The sequence below is a fragment of the Sorex araneus genome, chromosome 4, assembly GCF_027595985.1.
Source record: "Sorex araneus isolate mSorAra2 chromosome 4, mSorAra2.pri, whole genome shotgun sequence".
NCBI lineage: Eukaryota > Metazoa > Chordata > Mammalia > Eulipotyphla > Soricidae > Sorex > Sorex araneus.
This window is the reverse complement of record NC_073305.1, coordinates 36,505,890-36,524,709: the sequence shown is the minus strand read 5'-3', so window position 1 is coordinate 36,524,709 and position 18,820 is coordinate 36,505,890. Positions and strand designations below refer to the sequence as shown.

At 60.2% G+C, this 18,820-nt stretch overlaps 1 protein-coding gene across 2 annotated transcripts; it reads left to right on the top strand.

Annotated features, from left to right (window-relative positions):
• Positions 1 to 1,630: 1,630 nt before the first annotated feature.
• PLCD1 (phospholipase C delta 1) lies at positions 1,631 to 18,580 on the top strand. 2 transcript variants are annotated; one of them, XM_055135776.1, is made up of 15 exons: positions 1,631 to 1,927; positions 9,834 to 9,998; positions 12,654 to 12,882; positions 14,479 to 14,608; positions 14,703 to 14,934; positions 15,488 to 15,689; positions 15,918 to 16,062; positions 16,141 to 16,290; positions 16,383 to 16,538; positions 16,777 to 16,936; positions 17,025 to 17,141; positions 17,479 to 17,657; positions 17,742 to 17,874; positions 17,952 to 18,101; positions 18,214 to 18,580. In XM_055135776.1, exons 1-15 carry the CDS (start codon positions 1,894 to 1,896, stop codon positions 18,300 to 18,302), a joined length of 2,271 nt encoding a protein of 756 aa, XP_054991751.1. In that variant the 5' UTR covers positions 1,631 to 1,893; the 3' UTR covers positions 18,303 to 18,580. The 2 variants fall into 2 exon arrangements, with proteins under 2 accessions (XP_054991751.1, XP_004614682.2); XM_004614625.2 differs by lacking the exon at positions 1,631 to 1,927 and adding an exon at positions 6,686 to 6,827.
• Positions 18,581 to 18,820: the final 240 nt, after the last annotated feature.

The window sequence follows — 18,820 nt, the reverse complement described above, 5'->3', positions numbered from 1 at the left end:
GGCAGAGAAAGCTGAATTTTGCAACTTTGTGGTTAGGTAGCAGGCCTCCTGCCAGGGCCCCACAGCCTGTGCCCCAGGGGAGTGAGGGAAGGAGGGAGGGAGAGCCTCTCTGCCCATGTGGGGAGGAGAGGAGGTAAGAGGAGGCGACTGACCCTCGGGTCAGAGCAGCGGGCTGGCTTCTGGAACAGGGCGGGCCCAGGCCTTTTCTGGCAGCCCCTGGTGGCCTGTGCCAGCTCTGAGTCAGCCAGGCCCATTCCTGCCCAACGACTCCCAGCCAGGGAGAGGCTATGGCTCCTCTGCGAGACAGCCGCAGGGGGTGGTGGGGTGGGTGTGTGCAAAGGAGGAGCTGCCCGCAGCCCACCGGAGGGAGAAGGGGCAGGCGAGGCAGACAGAGAGGAGACAGGCTCCCCGGCTCGTCTGATGCCTGGAACTCAGGAGGAAGGGGACATGAACAAATGGGGATGGGGATGAAGCTTGAGATGAAGCCAAGTCACGTGCTGGGGCCCGTGACTCTGCCTGGACAGAGGAGCGGCAGCCCAGGGAGGTGGCTGCAGATAGAAGGCTTTGTGGTGCTCAGGTGTGTCAGAAGGCACCAGGCATTCCCAAGGGTGAGGTGGGGAGGTGGTGGCTGGAGCCTGTGACTGGACCTAGGAGAGGTAAGAGCAGAGGCAGGACCTCACCCCCTTGCTCCCCACCCCCCTGAAACTGGGGCTCCATTGCTGGGCCTGCCGACATGTGACATGGATCTGCTCATCTCAGTATGGAAGGGGGCTGGATGGGCCCCTCAAGGCCTGTCCCAGATGGGGGTGGTCTTACCGGAGGATAGGACCCCAATCAAGTGCCCGGTAAAGAGCTAGAAGTGCTGCAGAGGGAAAGCCGGGAGGTGGGGAACTCCAAGACCCAGAGACTGACCAGTCTCAAACCTTTTTATCTGGGGGCTGTGGGAGTGTCTGGGCCACACGCAGGAAATCAAACAGGGCCAGTTGCATTCCAGACCACCTCACTGACCTCTGGGCTGTCTCCAGTTCATTCCCCGACAGGGCAAAGGGTTCGCAGAGAACCAGCAGGAGTGACCCAGAGAGTCACAGAGCCGGAAGTAAGCTTTGAACACCGCCGGGTGTGACCCCCCAACACGCCATCCCTCAAGGAGTCTGGGTTGTTAGAACTGAGGCTGGGAGTCGGGGTACAAGTAGGGGCACCTGGGAAAACGCTGTCACCCCAGTCCTGTTCCTCACTCTACCGCGGTTTGGGGTGGGGGTGGGGGGTCTCAAAGGAAGCTGCCCTTTGTCCCTAGGCTCTAAATTTACCTCTTACCCGGCCTCTCACCAAAGGCGCCCTGGGGCAGAAACTTCGCCACAGATGCGGGGCGCCCTCCTCCTCTCCCGGGAACTCTGGGCGCGCACCCCAGCCCATTCCCGGGAAGGACACGCGGACTCCTGGGGGCTCGTGGGCCGCCCGGGACGACTCGGCGGCGCTGCGCCCGGATGGGCTTGGCGCGTCCCCGGGATGACGCCGGACTCCTTAGCGCATCCCCGCGGTTCTGGCCAGGCGGCCGCAGGCAGGGCGTGGGGCCCGGGCGGCCCGCGGTAATGACAGGGCCGGGGGGCTGTGGGCGGCGGCCGCAGCCAAGGAAGCGGGAGGATCCGGCTATTCCTGGCGGGCTGGGCCGAACCTCCCCACCCGCAGCGCCGGGTCCCCCCCGGACGGGGCGGGGAGAGGCGCGCGGGTTGGTGGGTCCAGGGGGCGGGCGGGGCGGAGTCCCCCGCCCCTCCTGCCTCCGCCCCCCGCAGTGTCTTCGCGTCGCACCAGCTCACCGGGGCGAGGAGGTGAATCGTCCCGCATAGTCGCCGCGCACACGTGCGCCCCGCGGCGCCCCCCCCCCCCCCATCGGGCATGGACTCGGGCCGGGACTTCCTGACCCTACACGGTGAGTTCTGGGGGGACGCGCAGGGAGACTCTGTAGGGGGCCGATCGCGCCCGAAGCTGCTCCGGGACACAGACTGGGGATCCCCGGCCTCTTGGGCCGTCCCGTCCCGTCGCCTTTGGTCACTTTTGGGGAAGTCTCGGCGCTAGCTCCCCTCCCAGGGGTCGGGTCGCGCTCGTGCGCGCGCACGCGGGGCACAGCTCTGGGTCTCAGCTCCCGGAGTTGGGGGAAGGGGGTACAGGGAGGAAGAGCTGCCTCGGGGACTGCCCCGGACCCCGGGTGAGGAAGGCTCCAAGGGCCGGCGCTCAGCTGGCCTGAATCGGGCAGGGAGCGGCTCCAGTGAAAAAAAAAAGCAAGTTCTCCCCGCCCGGTCCGGAGCGTCCCGAGAGGCTCCCCCCAAAGCTCAGGCGTGCCTGGAGCGCGTCAGCCGCGCGGGTGTGTCAGGGCTGCGGGATCCGGGGGCGGGGCGAGGTGGCCGCCAGCTCCGCCACGGTCGCTCCGTGCCGTTTTAGGTCTCAGCTCGGCCATCGCAGGCCGCGGTGCCCGCCGAGCCCAGCCGGAGCCGTCGAATTGTGCCCCCCGCCCTTACCCCTCCGCACCGCCTAGGTGGGCCCCGCTGGGGCTCAGCTCCTCCGCTCACTGGCTCCACCCTCCGTCCTGCGGAGTTGGGTCCCGCCAGCTCCTGGTCGAATTGCTGTGGCTCCAGAGCTCAGGGAATCGGAGTCTTATGGCTCGACCTGGACCCGCTGTCTGGGCTGGGCATCTGGCATCAGTTTGGCGAGAACTTGCACTCCTGGGGTCCCCTAACATCTGTCACTCAGACCCTCAAATCCTGACCCTGTATAGTTGAGTCCCTCAACTACCGCTGCTTAACATCCTGTTTCCTGGCATGGGTGGGGCTGGCGGGTCTGAGTACCCACTCCATCCCCAACCAAACGCAGACATAACAGATGGGAAGGAGAAAGGCAGAGTCCGTCAGCAGCCCACTAGGACCCCCAGGATGGAGGGAGATCAGCCACCCCACGCATCTCAGGGTGGCCAGTTGGCCTTGGGGAGACCATGCCGGGGCTCAGACTGTCTCCCTTATGCTACTGGCCTCGGCTCCTGAAAGCATCCGCCTCACTAGTCTCTGCCCCTTTGTGTGGTCCCCGGCTCTTCTTGGCCAGAGGTGTCCTCTGTGCTCCTGCCAGACTGGTAGCAAGGGAGACTGGGCAGCTCCGAGGTCACTCGGAGAGATCTGCTTTCTCCCTTAGTGAGGGCCGGCAACCTCCTCCAGGAAGTCCCAACAGGCTTGCTTCCTGAAAGCTTTCAGTCAGCTCCTTCTGGTCGACAACTTCGGTGCCAGGAGCGAGGAGCAGGTGCCATCCTGTGTCCCCCGCCTCTCCCACAGCCTGGGTGTCTTCCTGGAGAGGAAGCGTGTGGGGTCTGTGACATGGGTGCAGTGACCCTGGCCCACCACATGCCTCGACACCACCCCTTCAGCTGCCTCCCTGAAGGCCCCACCACCTTGACCTCAGCACCCCAAATGGCTTTCCATAACTGACTTTATGGACAGGCCCCCTTGCAAGGGAGACAGGAAGGAGAAACTGGCTAAGGAGAATGGGCTGGGGAGGGCAGGGGTGTCACTGGGCCCTAGGTTCCACTTCCTGATCCTCTAAACACCCACTGGGAGTCTGCATCCCTTTCATAGTTGGGGGTCCCATAGTGTTGGACATGTGCTGGAGGACCACACTACTCGGGCATTGGGGCGTGTTCTAGAGAAAGAACTTCATTGATGGGGAGGTTCCCAGCCCTGCACACTCTGAGCTGCCCCTTTTCTCCTCCCCACCTCCCCCCATGCAGCAGACATGGATTCCAAAGGCAGACTAGTTATGTGAGTCTAGTTAACATGAGTTCAAACCTTCACTCTTATTTTCAGTTCAGACAAAGCACTGGCTTTCTATATGCCTTCATTTTCATGTCTGTAAAATGGGACATTGAAGCACCAACTGGTTCTTAGGGTTGCTGTGAGAATTGCCTGAGGCAGTGCCTATAAGACACAGAGAACAGTGACTGGTCTCAGTGGGTACCCAGTTCCAGGCAAAGCCCACCACCCCCGGGATCATGATTGTCTGCAGGGATTTGGGAGATGGTGGGGTGAGAAAGTAGTTCTTAGCCAGGAAAAATATAGCCAGAACTAGCTCCATCCCTGGAAAACTCTCAGAATGATGCTCTAATCCCTGGGTTTCTCTCTCACCCACTTCCTCTGCTGCCTGCACATGGGTCTGGCCTGCACTGACTTCTGCAACAGGTCTTCAAATGTGCCTGGAAAGATGCTACTTCCCAGAACCCTCCTTTCACCGACCTCCTCCATCTTCACTCACCTTCTCTCCACCTTGCCCCCCTTGCCTCGCTGTGATGGCTGGCACTGAAAGGTAGAAGGCCGGTCCCAGGAGAAGCCCAACCTTGGTCGCAGAAGACCTGGGCTCTAGAGAAGCTTTGTCTCTGTTTACTGTGTGACCCTGAGTTAATTCCCTTTGCTTCTTTGGACTGGTTTTTTTTTTTTTTTTTTTTTCATCCACAGGATTGTAATACCTATCTCACAAGCGCTGTTCTGAGGACAAAGCTCTGGTGCTCTGGTGGCCATAGGAGAGCCACATTGGCTAAAATGCCAGCAGTCCCAAGAGATGATGATTCTAGAGTCATCAGAATAAAACTGTGGTGGTCAGCCCTCTCCCCACCTCAGTCACCTTTCAAATCCAGACCCAAAGTACAGAAACATATTCATCACTTTGGCTGTTAGCTGAAGCCTATGGGAACTTTTGTTTGTTTGTTTGTTTATCTTGAACCACACATAGCAGTGCTTGGGGGACAATATGGGGTGCCGGGGATTGAACCCAGGCTTGTGGTGTGCAAGACAAATGCCCTTCCCGCTGTACTTTTCTCTGGCCCTTTGGGATGATTTTATTTTTAAACATTTAAAATTTTTATTATATGTCTGTTTTTGAGGTCCCACCGACGATGCTCAGGAATTACTCCTGGCAGTGCTCGGCATACCGTGTGGGAGGCCGGAGATGGAAACTGGGTTGGAACTAGGTTGGCCATGTTCAAGGCAAGCACCCTGCCCGCTGTACTATCGCTCTGGCCCCCTGGAACTTGCTTTTATATGCATAAAATAAAATTTACAAGAATTCCAATGAAGTCATTTATATTGAGTCTGTTTTCATTCTTCCAGTTCAGAAGGCTTAGGGCCAGGGGATGTGAGCCAAGTGGCAGAGCAAACGTCTTGCATATATGAGGCCCGGGGTTTGATCCTTGACATCAGGAAAAGAAAAAGCCATTGACACGGCTTGAATGGTTTTTCTAAAACATGCTCTTTACACTCCACTTCTTTCCTCCCCACGTGAAGAACAACTTGTCTGTGCCCATAAATTTCAGCCCATCCACACTAACACGTTGCCTCTGAGTGTCTCCGCGGCATGCGCCTGGCAAGTCACTGCTTTTCGGGTTTATTGTTATTGCTTCTGTGTGCTTGTCTGCTAACAACCAGCTTTTCCAGTGACTCACTGCACAAGCCGGGGAGGCGAATGGAGGAACTATTGGGAGAGTAAGAAAGAGGAATGAGTCAGGCTTCTGGGTGGTGTCCTGACCTTGGCACACAGTAGGGGCTCAATAAACAGTGGCTGCCTGAATGAAAGGGAAGTTGTGACTTCCATGAAAGGACCCCCTGTTCCCGAGCACACTGCAGCGCTTGTGGAACGTTGCCGTGGCTCTCCGGTGTTTACCGAAGCATGCCAGCTAGTAAATGCATTTCTGAGATCGGCATTCCACAACCCCACTGGCCCCCTCCCAGAATTCCAAGCTGACTCCCAACCTCCGGGATTACCCCAGCGGGGCGGGGGAAACTGAGAGAGGGCCAACTGCGAACTGGCCGGCCTGAGGCTACCCCAGGGGAGGCAAGAAGAGCAAGTTACGACCCAGGGGTTTGCTGGTGGCACGTTTGGCGGACTCGGCCGCTTCTGGCCCGAGCTCCATCCGGGGGCCCGCCTCACCTCACCCCATCGCGTCCTCGGCTAAGTGCCCGGGGCTTCCCGGGGGCTGAACGCACGAAGCCCTACCTCCGGAGCGCGGGGACCGACCACAGCAGAGCGAGGTTGGAACGCGCGGCCCAGACCCCGCCCCCGGGGCGTGACCCCGCCCCCCGAAGGGCGCGAGGCTCAGCCCCTCCCTGGGCCAAACCGTGACGTTCGGGCGAGGGGCCCTACCCCGATTCGCCCGCTGGGCCCTGGCCCCGCCCCCGGGCTGCTTCCGGGCTTCGACTGGACTTCCACGTCGCCTCCCAGCCCCTCCTCCTCGGCTCTGGCTCCGCCTCCAACCTGCTTTATGAACACTGATTTTTTTTTTTTTAAGCCGCTGATTAGTTTCCTGGCTTATGGCTTTTCCTTTTTTTTTTCCGAGCCGTTTGTCTTGGCTTTTATTATGAGTCTTCCCTCTCTACACCCCTCGCCGCTTCGCATGTATCCTCCAGGACCCGGTTCCTGCTCCGCGGCGCTGCGCACCTCCGGAGTTCGGGCTGCTCCGCTCCCCGCCCGGAGGCTACTCTGGCCCCAAACCTGTAGGACCCCGCCCTCCCTCTAGCCACGCCCCCAACCCGAGCCACGCCCCAACTACTGGCCCCGCCCATGCAGGGCCCCGCCCACACACCTCGGCTCCTCTCCGGGTCCCCGCCCAGGCTTGCAGGTCCACCCACTGGGCTTGAGCTGGATTCTGGTGGCGGCGTTGACCCGGCCCGCGGTGGCGGCGGCAGCTGGAACTTGACTGAGAGTCATGCAGTGCCTAGGGGTCCGGCGTCGGAGCCGCTCTCAAGAGCTCTACCTACAGGAGCAGAGCCGCAAGGTGGCGGCGCTCAATGGACAGAGATTGGGTAAGGGAAGCAGACACCCCTGAATGAGCTCCTGGAGCCCCGCTCTCTGTCGGACTGCTGGAGTGACTGGGCGTGTCCGCTGCGGAGGGGCTATTTCTGCAGTTGGGCTGTGTGGGCTCTGCGGGGGACAGGGGGCACAGGAGGAGTGAGGCAGAGCCCTTGCCCCTGCCTGGCCTGTTGACAGGTTCCAGGTAACACTGGATCGGTGGCCACTAGCATATGACTGTGACCCAAGATATCCTCCAAGTTCAGAGGGATGCTGAGCAAAAGTGTGTGACGTGGGCTACCCAGTGGGGATGGTCACTGGTGTAGCCTTGGTGGCCAGTGCACAGCTGTGATGGTGTGCCACGTACCCAAATGGGGGACGGAATGGGATAGTGCCATGCGGAGGGCAGTGTGTGGCCTTGGGCCAGCCAGATGCCTGAGCAACGCAGCCGCTCTTGGTTTCGAGGTGTGTGTTAGGTGGGTTTTCCAATGTGGCAGCATGTCCCCGAGTAGGGGGCTGCCTGAGAGTCATGTTTTGTGGCGCTGGCTCTGCGGGTAGGCTCTTGAGTCCTGACTCCACCGTGTAGCTTCTCCAGGCCTCAATTTCCTCATCTGTAAAATGGGAATAATGATAGTGCTGTCCTCGAGGGCTGCGGAGGGGAGTAAGAACTGTGTCACATGCAGGTATTAGCTGTTATCATGATGATGGCTGCCGTTGCTGGGACCACGAGGATGCTTTTACATCCCATCTCGTGTGGCCCTGTGTTCTCCATGTGACACAGTGTGGGGCTTAGTGTCTGTTCTAGGTGGTGTGGCTGAGTAGGGCGTGTGACTCTGTGGTTGTGGATCCCAGTGTGTCTCCCTTCACCCACCCCCAAACCCTACATGGGGAGAAAGAACCACAGCCGGGCGCACGGGGGCTGGGTGAGTGTCCTGTAGACTTCGTAGGTGCTGAGGGAGACAGCAGGTCGGGGAGGTGGCCCCGTGGCCTCAGAAGCAAAAGGGCCCCATGAGGCTGAGAGAGGGAGGTGCTGTCCAGGTTGCCCAGCGCCCTGGGCTGTTGGCTGGGCTCAGGATCCACCTTTGGACTGAGGCCCACACTCCGGAATCCTCGTGGGCAGCGGCGAGGGGTTTATCTCCGCCTGGCTGCAGATAGATCCTCGTCTGGCTCCAGAACAGGATGGGCCTGTCATCTCCTCTTGGTGTTTTCCAGAGCTGGAGGGTGGGGCACGCCTTCTGCTTTCCGCCCCCTCCCCACTTTCCCATCTGTGTGGCCCACGCAGGAGGCCCCGGTGCACCCCTTCCCACGGGCCCCTCAGCCTCAGCACTGGAGCCCCTGCAGGGGCTGAGGCCGCTGTCTCCTTGACCTGGACTCCTGTCTTGAGTGCCACCGTCACAGACGGGAGAGGGGTCCCCAATCTGCAGCCCCCACTCCTTCCTCTGGGCCTCTCAGGGGGCTGTGTCTCCAGGAAATGACAGAGTGACAAAGTGAGGGGATGAAGGCAGGGAAGTCACCTGAGACTGACCAGAACAGCCCCCTCCAACAGTGCTGCTGGGGAGGAGGTGTCAGCACCAGCCCCTGTCCCTGTCCCCACTCGAGGGAACCCTGGTGGCAGGGATAGAGAGGCTGCAGCTGGCCAAGGGAAGGCCTGGGGAAGTGGTGGGTGCGTGGAGGGGGACAGGTGAGCCCCCGGGACTGGGCAGAGGGCACTGCCTGATGCCACCACCCTGCTGGAGCAGAGGATTCCTGGTTGCTGGGCGCACGGCATCCTGGCTCTAGCTCGGCTCCAGACTTGGCGGTGGGACTTGGCTGCGGCTAGTGTGACCCGGGAGATAACAGATGTAGATAGACTTGCGGCGGACACGGACACAGCCACAGCCGATGTGGAACAGATCCGCACACAGCCCCCGATCCTCACCAAGATGTGGGAGATGCTCAGCCACGTGTGTCTGCGTGGATCTGTCGCTACCTCACATTGGTGCGTCCTTCGCGTACAGGTTTCACGCACTGGTCACCGTTGGTGCAGGGGCTGCTGAGGCCTGGGGCCTCTCTCCTAGTGCCCTCTGGCGCATGCTTGGGACGAAGGGTGTCATAGCTCTGAGACTGCCTGGGTCTTGAGAGCAGCAGAGAGCCAGCAGAGGCTGGGGACAGCTCGGGTCCTTGTCACAGCGGGGGGACCTGCACTATGCCTTGGGGACCCTGGACTCAGGCGATTCAGAGATGAAGTGGCCAGAGCAGGCCAGGACCACCCAGCTGGCCAAACACAGGTTGCCCTCTGCCTCTCCTGGGGCAAGGATGAGAGACCCACCTTTGCCAGTCTAGGTGAGGAGGGAACGTCAGGGAGGGGGGACCAGGGTACCCGCAGCCACTGCATGGACAGCAAGAACGATGGCTTCTGTCGCTCTGAGGCCTTCCCAGGTTCTGCTGCATCTCATGTCACCTGAGCACTCTCCTTGCAGGCAGATGGAAGACAAGGGGGGGCGAGCTCCACAATAGGAAGTCACCTGCTCAGGTCACCCTGCTGGCCAGGAAGGGCACCTGGACCACACTGGTGCGTCCAGAGCTGCAGAGGCTGGGGTGGGTGCTGGCGTCCACTCACTTCTGGAAGCCATCATAACTGTCCCTTTTCCTTCCTGCCTGACCTTCCCACTCCAGCTTCTTTCAGGTCCTTTTGAGCCCTGAGTGTGACCAGGAGGGGCCCACCTCATCTTGAATAAACAGGCCACTTCCTAGGGGTCTGGTCCCCCAAGGTACTCTTGGCATCGCTGTCCTGGGGTGGGGTGGGGTCAGTGTTTTCAGGGTGACTTTGAGTGGTTGGGAACGACGGTTTGCCTGGCCTGAGTGGGCAATCAAGAGGACTCCTTGGAGGAGGCAGCACTCCAGGAGTCGATTGGAGCCTTCATAGAGGAGGAAGTGAACTGAGAGCAGAGGATGAGGTGGTAAAAGTGGGCCCGCGGGCTGGTAGAGCAAGGATTCAGGAGGGGGTGGCATCTTACCTGCTGTGCCCTCCCCCGGCCCAGGCCTGCAGGGGGACGAGGACCTCCAGGCCCTGCTGAAGGGCAGTCAGCTCCTGAAGGTGAAGTCCAGCTCATGGCGGAGAGAGCGCTTCTACAAGCTGCAGGAGGACTGCAAGACCATCTGGCAGGAGTCCCGCAAGGTCATGCGGAGCCCCGAGTCCCAGCTCTGTGAGTGCCCCGGGACTGTGGCCTGGGCTGGGGCAGTGGGGGGCGCCGCAAAGTGCCCACGTGGGCTGGGACGGGAGGTGGACCGTGGTTCAGGACCACAGACAGGGAAGCAGAGGGCGCCCGAGGGACAGAGGCAGATGCGGGGAGGGCGGGGAGGGGGGCTGGGGGGAGGGCTGAGCAGCGCAGATGGAGAGGATGATGCTCTTTAGGGGTCATTTTACACCGCCACAGAGGAGGGGGAGCCAGGCCTTCTGGAAACCACAGGAGCAGGCCCAGATAGTTGTGGCAAGGAGGGAAGCTGGGCTGACAGGCACTGGGAGTGGGAGGGACAGAGCCAGGCCCAAAGTCCGGGTACAGATACGGCCCTTCCGGGTGTCATGTTGGGCTGAGGTGGGGCTACAGGGCGCAGTGCCTCCCTGGGCTGGGGTGGAGCGGGGCCTTGACTGGGCACCTCCCTGAGGGCAGTGCCTCCCCCTCCCCGCCCCCGCTAGGTCATAGAGGAGAAAGTTCTTTGCTTTGTTTTGCTTTTGTTTTGGGGCCACACCTGGCAATGCTCAGGGTACCATATGGGATGCCAGGGATTGAACCCTAGTCGGCCGCATGGAAGGCAAATGCCCTACCCGCTGTCCTATCTCTGGTGCCTGTGAAGGGGGTATGAGCGAAAAAGTTCTGCGGCATCACTTTATTTATTTATTTATGACGTTTGGATCACACCCGGCAATGCTCAGGGGTTACTCCTGCTCTGCATTCAGGAATTACTCCTGGCAGTTCTCAGGGGATTGGCCATAGGGGACACTGGGGATTGAACCCAGGTCGGCCGCGTGCAAGGCAAATGCTCTACCTGCAGTACTATTGCTCTGACCCCTATGGCACCACTTTGACACGGGATCCTTCCGTGAGTCTGAGGTGGCAGGACAGGTCTCCCCGGTACCTCTACTGGGGGGACGGGGTTGGGGCGATGGGACTAAGAGACCCATGCCATCTGGGAATGATTTTCTGTGCCACTGGGAATATTCTGATACAGCACCTCTCACTGCCCGTGGCCACAGACACTTGAAATTTGGTTGACGTGGCTGAGGGACCGAACCTTTCATGTTGCTGAATTTGAACTGATTTACATGAAAATGGCCTGGGCGGTGGGAGATGGCTTTACTGGGGGACCACAGCAGCTGGGATCCACTCCCCAGACCCTCCTGGAAATCCCTCTCTCATTCCCCCACCCTTGATGGGGATGGGGGGGGGCAGGTCAGCCCACTGGCAGGTCTCGGGGGGCAGTGAGTGGGGTGGGACGAGTCTCAGCCGCAGAGGGGCGGGAAGCAAGGTGGGCTGCCGGGCCTCGGGACCCAGACCGGAAGAGCGAGGCGGTGGGGCTGGAGTGATAGTACAGTGGGTAGGGTGTTTGCCTTGCACACGGCCGACCTGGGTTCAAATCCCAGCATCCCAGATGGTTCCCTGAGTGCCGCCAGGAGTAATTCCTGAGTGCAGAGCCAGAAATAACCCCTGTGCATTGCCGGGTGTGACCCAAAAAGCAAAAAAAAAAAAAAAAGAGCGAGGCAGTGTGGCCTGCGGAGGGATCACAAGCCAGGCAGGACTTAAGCAGGGTCCAGGGCCAGAGCCTTGCAGGGTCCTTGAGACTTGGTTGTGGTGGCAGGCCTGGAGCTGGAGGACACTCAGCACCGTGCCACCGACTCTGGCACTCTGAAAGGACAGGCCAGTCTGTCCCTAGCCGGGCTCTGGGGACCCTGCTCTGGCAGGGGCTTCCTGTGTTTTCGGGTGCCTCTCACTCCCCGAGCCCCAGAGGGTCCGGGAGCCCCTGGCGAGTGTGTGCCAGCACCTGGGGGCCCTTGAGGGAGCCGTGCTGGGCTGGGGGAGGCAGGAAGTCCCAGGGTGGGGTGGGGGTGGGGGACTCAGTGCTTGCATAGGTGCAGAGGAAAGGATGGGGTGGCAGATCCCGGGTTGGGGTGCCCCGGGTGCTTGAGGGAGCAGTGTGGCCTGGAGGGGCTCTCACCCCCTCTCTGGGCGAGCACTGGGACATGAATGCGCTCCGCCCACGGGGAAACTCAGTTCGGACGGATGCAGTCTCCTTCTCCAGCTCTGCCACCAACCGGCCATTCCTTCCGTCTGGTTCCCAGAGGGGACAAAGCCCTGGCGAGGGCGATGGCAACTGTACTTCCTCCTGGGCCTGGGAACTCCACGTCTCGGCTTCCTGTCTCCTGTCTCCTCCCCCCTCCCTCTCCCCGCCTCCTAGTCTGGCTGGGCTGTGCTGGAGTGGCCTGGAGGGTCAGAGGCGCCCCTGCACCCAGGTGGTCCAGGGCTCCACCCCTCAGAGCCTGGAGTCTGGGCTCCACACATGGAGTTCATGGGGGTCAGGAGGCCCTGGACACTGAGGTTCTCAGAGCCCCACCCTGCCCCACCCCCCACTCAGAGCCCTATGCACCCGCTGTCCCGAAGAAGCCAAGCTCCGGCTCTGGCTCTGGGTCTCCCGCCACCTCTGTCTCTGCCTTCCTCTTTCTGTGTCCTGTTATCTGTCCTCCTGCCTCTCGCCTTCCTCTCTGCCCAAGGCCAGGCAGGCAGCCCCTCCCCCACCCTGGCCCCAGGAGTGAGGAGCAGGAGCTGGGCTGGCCTCCCTCGTCCCACTCCATCCCCTTCTTGCAGTCTCCATCGAGGACATTCAGGATGTGCGCATGGGGCACCGCACGGAGGGCCTGGAGAAGTTTGCCCGCGACGTGCCTGAGGACCGCTGCTTCTCCATCGTCTTCAAGGACCAGCGCAACACGCTGGACCTTATCGCGCCATCTCCCGCAGACGCCCAGCACTGGGTGCAGGGGCTGCGCAAGATCATCCACCACTCGGGCTCCATGAACCAGCGGCAGAAGCTGCAACAGTATCCTGGCAGAGGGTCCCGGCCCAGCCCACGGCTGCAGGCTGTAGGGGGTCCCCAGCGCAACTTAGGGGTAGAGGAAAAAACAGGGGCCATTACAGCAAGATAGACAGAGTAGCTGAAACAACAGAAATGACCTTTCCACAGCACTGGGGACGGGAAGTCCGAGATCAGGGGGCTGGCCAGGGTGCGGTTCCGGTGAGGGCCTCCTTGCCGGCAGAGAGCTATCTTTTCACAGTGACCTCATAAGGCAGGACGAGGAGGGGTCTCTGGTGTCTCTCTCTCTCTCTCTTTTTCTTCTTGGGTCACACCCAGCGATGCACAGGGGTTACTCCTGGCTCATGCACTCAGGAATTACTCCTGGCTGTGCTCGGGGGACCATATGGGATGCTGGGAATCGAACCCGGGTCAGCCGCGTGCAAGGCAAACGCCCTATCCGCTGTGCTATCGCTCCAGTCCCTACCTGTCTTTTATGATCACCGAGAAACTGTGTCTCATTTCCAAAGTTTGAAATCTAAGATTACAGTCAGGGGTTGGTTGCTTCACAAGGGGATACATTTGGAGAAATACATCACTAGGCAACTTTGTCTTGCAAGTACATACACTTAGGTGGTGTGCCCTGCTCCCCTGCCCAGCCATCTATGGAGACCAGCCTTGTCTCGGCGCTTCATGGAGGGGGCTATCTCATCGTGTTTGCAAACGCTCAGTTTTATGCATTTCTCACTGAACTATTCATAGCGGCCATTCTTTGTCATGGTGCCAAGGATGGATAGAACCAGGTCTCCCGCATTCAAGGCAGGCTCTTCACCACTGAGCCCAGTGGAGCCCCGTCCTCTCCTCCTGTCTTTCTTTTAAATAAATCCTTCAAAGCCTTTGCTGCAAACAGTTCTTCCGGCCTGTCCAAAAACTCCAGGTGGAGTTTTCTTTTTCTCTGTATTTGAATCTCAGAATTTAAGCCATTTATATGGCATCAACATAATAGTTGATAATAATAGTTGAAAATAATTTCCTTTGTGATTTCTTCTAATAACCAACTGTCTTGTAAAAAAACCGTGTCCACCTGTCTTTGCTCTACACTGAGTTCTCTCTGAGGAGCAAGAGAATGGAGATAACAGAGAAGTAGGGGCATAAGTAATATTTTGAAATGTTTTCTTTTTTTTTTTTTTTTTGCTTTTTGGGTCACACCTGGCGATGCACAAGGGTCACTCCTGGCTCTGCACTCAGGAATTACCCCTGGCGGTGCTCAGGGGACCATATGGGATGCTGGGAATCGAACCCGGGTCGGCCGCGTGCAAGGCAAACGCCCTACCCGCTGTGCTATCACTCCAGCCCCCTTGAAATGTTTTCAACACGTGAAAGATTCAAAGCTAGTGAAGAAGAAAACCCCCCTCTTCAACAAGATGTAGCCTTTCTGCTAAAGAGACCACCAGCTTTTGTCTTAAGAGTTGGGCATCTCGTAGGTCAGGTCTACAGGGAGCTGTGTCTATGGGTGGTCTCAGTCCAGCTGGACTCAGGAGTTAACCCCAGGATAGAGGCAGGGATCCAGCTAGGGCCTAAGGGTCCCAGGGTTCCTAGGTACTTTCCTGACTTCTTGCCCAGCTGGATTCACTCCTGCTTGCGAAAAGCTGACAAGAACAAGGACAACAAGATGAGCTTCAAGGAGCTGCAGAACTTCTTGAAAGAGCTCAACATCCAGGTGGATGACAACTACGCGCGCAAGATCTTCAGGGTAAGGCGGGAAGGGTGGTGGGCAGTGAGGCAGAGGGGCCCTGACCCAGCCCCAGCCGGCTCAGCCTGGTGCACCGGCTTTCCTGGCTTTGCAGGAATGCGACCACTCCCAGACCGATTCCCTAGAGGACGAGGAGATTGAGGTCTTCTACAAGATGCTCACCAAGCGGGCTGAGATCGAGCGCATCTTTGCCGAGGCCACAGGCTCTGGGGAGACCATGTCTGTGGATCAGTTGGTGACGTTCCTGCAGCACCAGCAGCGCGAGGAGGATGCGGGGCCAGCCTTGGCCCTCTCTCTCATTGAGCGTTATGAGCCCAGTGAGATGGGTAAGGGCCTGGGCAGGGCCTCATGGGGCTGGGAGACCCCTGGGAAAACTGCAGCCCAGAGAAGGGAACTGGGTGGGGTCCCAGCAGACTTTAGGTCAGCATGTACCTGCCCCATGAAAGCAGGGCATGGGACACCAGCCTCTCCATCATTGTCCCCTCCAGCTTCCACCTGCAGGGGTGCTCCGAGGATCTCCTTGGGGGGGGTGTGGAGAAAGAGAGAGAGAGAGAGAGAGCGAGCAATAGAGTGCGAGAGCAAGAGCACTACCCTGGCCCTTTCCTGCTTCCTTCTTTGCACCCATACTGGGCCCAGCCTTGGGATGTGATGGGGCAGAGAGAGAGGAGGGTCCAGTCTGGAGGTGCGGAGGAAACGAGGCCCTGACTTTCAGGTGGGAGCCCCAGAGGGAGGGCCTCGCCCTGGGCTGGTCACAGTTTGATTGGGAGACTCAAATCCACCCGCTTCCTAGAGCATCAGGGACCAGCCCGGGATAGGGAGGCCAGGAGTGCGGGGGACTCCTGCCCTAGGAGCTGAAGGTGCTGGGCTCCTCTCTCCCAGCCAAGGCGGAGCGGCAGATGACCAAGGATGGCTTCCTCATGTACCTGCTGTCAGCCGACGGCAGTGCCTTCAGTCTGGCGCACCGGCGGGTCTACCAGGACATGAACCAGCCGCTCAGCCACTACCTGGTGTCGTCCTCACACAACACTTACCTGCTGGAAGACCAGATCACCGGGCCCAGCAGCACCGAAGCCTACATCCGGTGAGGCCAGGGGGCGTGGCATCGTGGGGGCGTGGCATTATGGGAGCTTGGAGTTACGGGGCGGGCTTTGAAGGGGGGGCGGGTCTTTGCTCTTTGCGCGGGTTGGTGGCAGGGGCGGGGCTTTGCGCGGGGAGTGGCGGTGGGCGGGGCCTTGCGCGGGTGGGCGGGGGATGAGGCGGGGCTTTGCGCGGGTGCGCGGTACGAAGAGAGCTGGATCTCTGCCAATAGGGCGCTCTGCAAAGGTTGCCGCTGCGTGGAGCTCGACTGCTGGGATGGGCCCAACCTGGAGCCTGTCATCTACCATGGCTACACATTCACCTCCAAGATCTTCCTCTGCGACGTGCTCAGGGCCATCCGGGACTATGCATTCAAGGTGGGCGCGCTGCCTGTCGGGAGGTGGTGGGGAGGGGGTGGACTCCCCCAATCTCCTAACCTGCCCTGGGGCTTCCAGGCCTCCCCCTATCCGGTCATCCTGTCCCTGGAGAACCACTGCAGCCTGGAGCAGCAGCGCGTCATGGCTAGACACCTGCGCAACATCCTGGGCCCTTTGCTGTTGGACCAACCACTCGAGGGCGTCACCAGCAGCCTGCCTTCCCCCGAGGTGCGCCGAGGGACGGGGGTGCTCAGAGGAGAAGGCAGGGGACCGGCTGGGAGGCCACGTGGGCCCTGACCAGCTGCTCCCTCCATCTTTAGCAACTGAAGGGGAAGATCTTGCTGAAGGGGAAAAAGCTTGGTGGGCTTGTGCCTCCCGGAGGGGAGGCAGGTCCGGAGGCCACGGTTTCAGATGAAGATGAGGCTGCAGAGATGGAGGATGAAGCAGTGAGGAGTCGGGTCCAGCACACGCCCAAGGTTTGAGGGAGAGCCTTGGGGAGGTGTATGGCGGCTGCCGTGGGTCCCTCCTTCATCATCAGCCTCCATCAGCCCCGGGGATGTTTGCCTGTGGCAGTTCTCTGGGGCTGCCACTCAGACCCTGTGCCTCCCCTCTCTCTGTCTGTCTTCTTTCTGTCCCTGTCGCTGGGTTTCTGGCTCTCAGGGCCCGCCCTACCTCACCTTCCCAATCTAACCCGGGCCTCCCCGTGGCCCCCAGGAGGACAAGCTGAGGCTAGCGAAGGAGCTCTCCGATATAGTAATTTACTGCAAGAGCGTCCACTTTGGGGGCTTCTCCAGCCCGGGCAGCCCCGAGCAGGCCTTCTATGAGATGGTGTCCTTCTCCGAGAACCGCGCTCTTCGCCTGCTCCAGGAATCGGGTGAGCCTGGCTCGCCTGGCGGTGCTGCGGCCGTGACCCCCTGCTGTGGGCAGGCTGAGCTGGCCTCACTGACCCACACTCCCCTCAGGGAACAGCTTTGTCCGCCACAACGTGAACCACCTGAGCCGAATCTACCCCGCCGGGAGGAGGACGGACTCATCTAACTACAACCCCGTGGACATGTGGAACGGGGGCTGCCAGATTGGTAGGGGTTGCTTGTGACTGGGAGAGGGCCTTAAATGTGGGTGCTAGGAGTTTCTTGGGGACCCAAGCAGGGCCCAGAGCAAGGACGTATGGGCTTAGTAGCTGGTAATATCAGCTTGGAAATGTCCACTCACCACGAGTCTTTGACACCCCCTGGCAAACCCCTAAATCTTTGGATTCTGCACAGGAAGTTGGAAGTGAGATCAGCATGGTAGCCCAGTCAGGGTGGCAGGAGAGTTGGTGTGATGCCAGACCCCACTGCTCCCTCGCCGAGGGACCCACGGTTCAGGGGCCCCCGAGTAGGCAGACCGCAGCCTGAGACCCTGTTCCACCTGTAGTGGCCCTGAACTTCCAGACTCCGGGGCCAGAGATGGACGTGTACCAGGGGCGCTTCCAGGACAACGGGTTCTGTGGGTACGTGCTGAAACCTGACTTCCTGCGAGACCCCAACACCACCTTCAACGCAAATGCCCTGGCCCCAGGGCCCTGGTGGAGGCGGAAGCGGCTCAGTGTCAGGGTATGGTCAGCCACAGAGGGGGCGGGAGCTGTTGGGCCTCCCTTCTTCCTCCGTTCCCTTCCCAAACCCTCTGCCTTTCCTCAGGTCATCTCAGGGCAGCAGCTGCCCAAGGTCAACAAGAGCAAGAACTCCATCGTGGACCCCAAGGTGACGGTGGAGGTCCATGGCGTGGGGCGCGACGTGGCGAGCCGCCACACGCCTGTTGTCACCAATAACGGTAGGTGCTCAGCCCGTCAGGACCCTGTGACCCTAGCCGGTGTCCGGGCCGTTGACGGGGAGGCCCTTCCCTTGTAGGCTTCAACCCATGGTGGGACAAGGAGTTTGAGTTTGAAGTGGCCGTCCCCGAGCTCGCCCTCGTGCGCTTTGTGGTGGAGGATTACGACGCCTCATCCAAGAACGACTTCATTGGCCAGAGCACCATCCCCCTGCACAGCCTCAAGCAGGGTGAGTCTTTGCCCAGTGGGGACCTGGGCCTGGCATCTGCTGGGCAGGGGCCTGCAGTCCCATGGAGTGTGTGCCCTGGGTGACCGGAGCCCCCCCTGCATGCCCCTGCCAGGATTCCGCCACGTCCACCTCTTGTCCAAGAGCGGAGACCAGCACCCATCTGCCACCCTCTTTGTGAAGGTGTCTGTGCAGGACTGCTGAAGCGTGGGGAGTCTGGTGAGAGCCTCTCCAGGCAGGCCCGGCCCTGGGTCCACGTTTGGTGGTGGGGCCTGTGGCTGCCCCCCTCCTCACTGTGACTCAGAACCCGAGGCCTGATCTGCCTGACTCTGGGACACATGGTCTGTGCTGCTGACTCTCTGGGCACCCCTGAGCCAGTCCGTTTCCCAGAGCCGTCCTCAATTCCGTTAGAACCTCACTGCAGCGCGCCTGCCTGCAAGCTGGCCCGAGAGTGAGGGTTTTTATAAAAATGTTAACACTAAGCCACGTGTGGTCTCTATATCCAGATGCTGCAACAATCCCCAGGAAGTGTGTATGTGTGCAGGTGTGTGTGCATGCGCGCATGCTTGTGTGTGCGTGTATGTGTCCGGGAGCCCTAGCACCTCTTTTGCTACCTTACCCCCGACTGGAGTGGGGTCCAGCAAGAAAACAGCCCTTCCGTGGAGCTCCGTGCTGCTCTGCGATGTCACGGGAGACCTCCTGTCCCAAGAACGCCCTTCCCA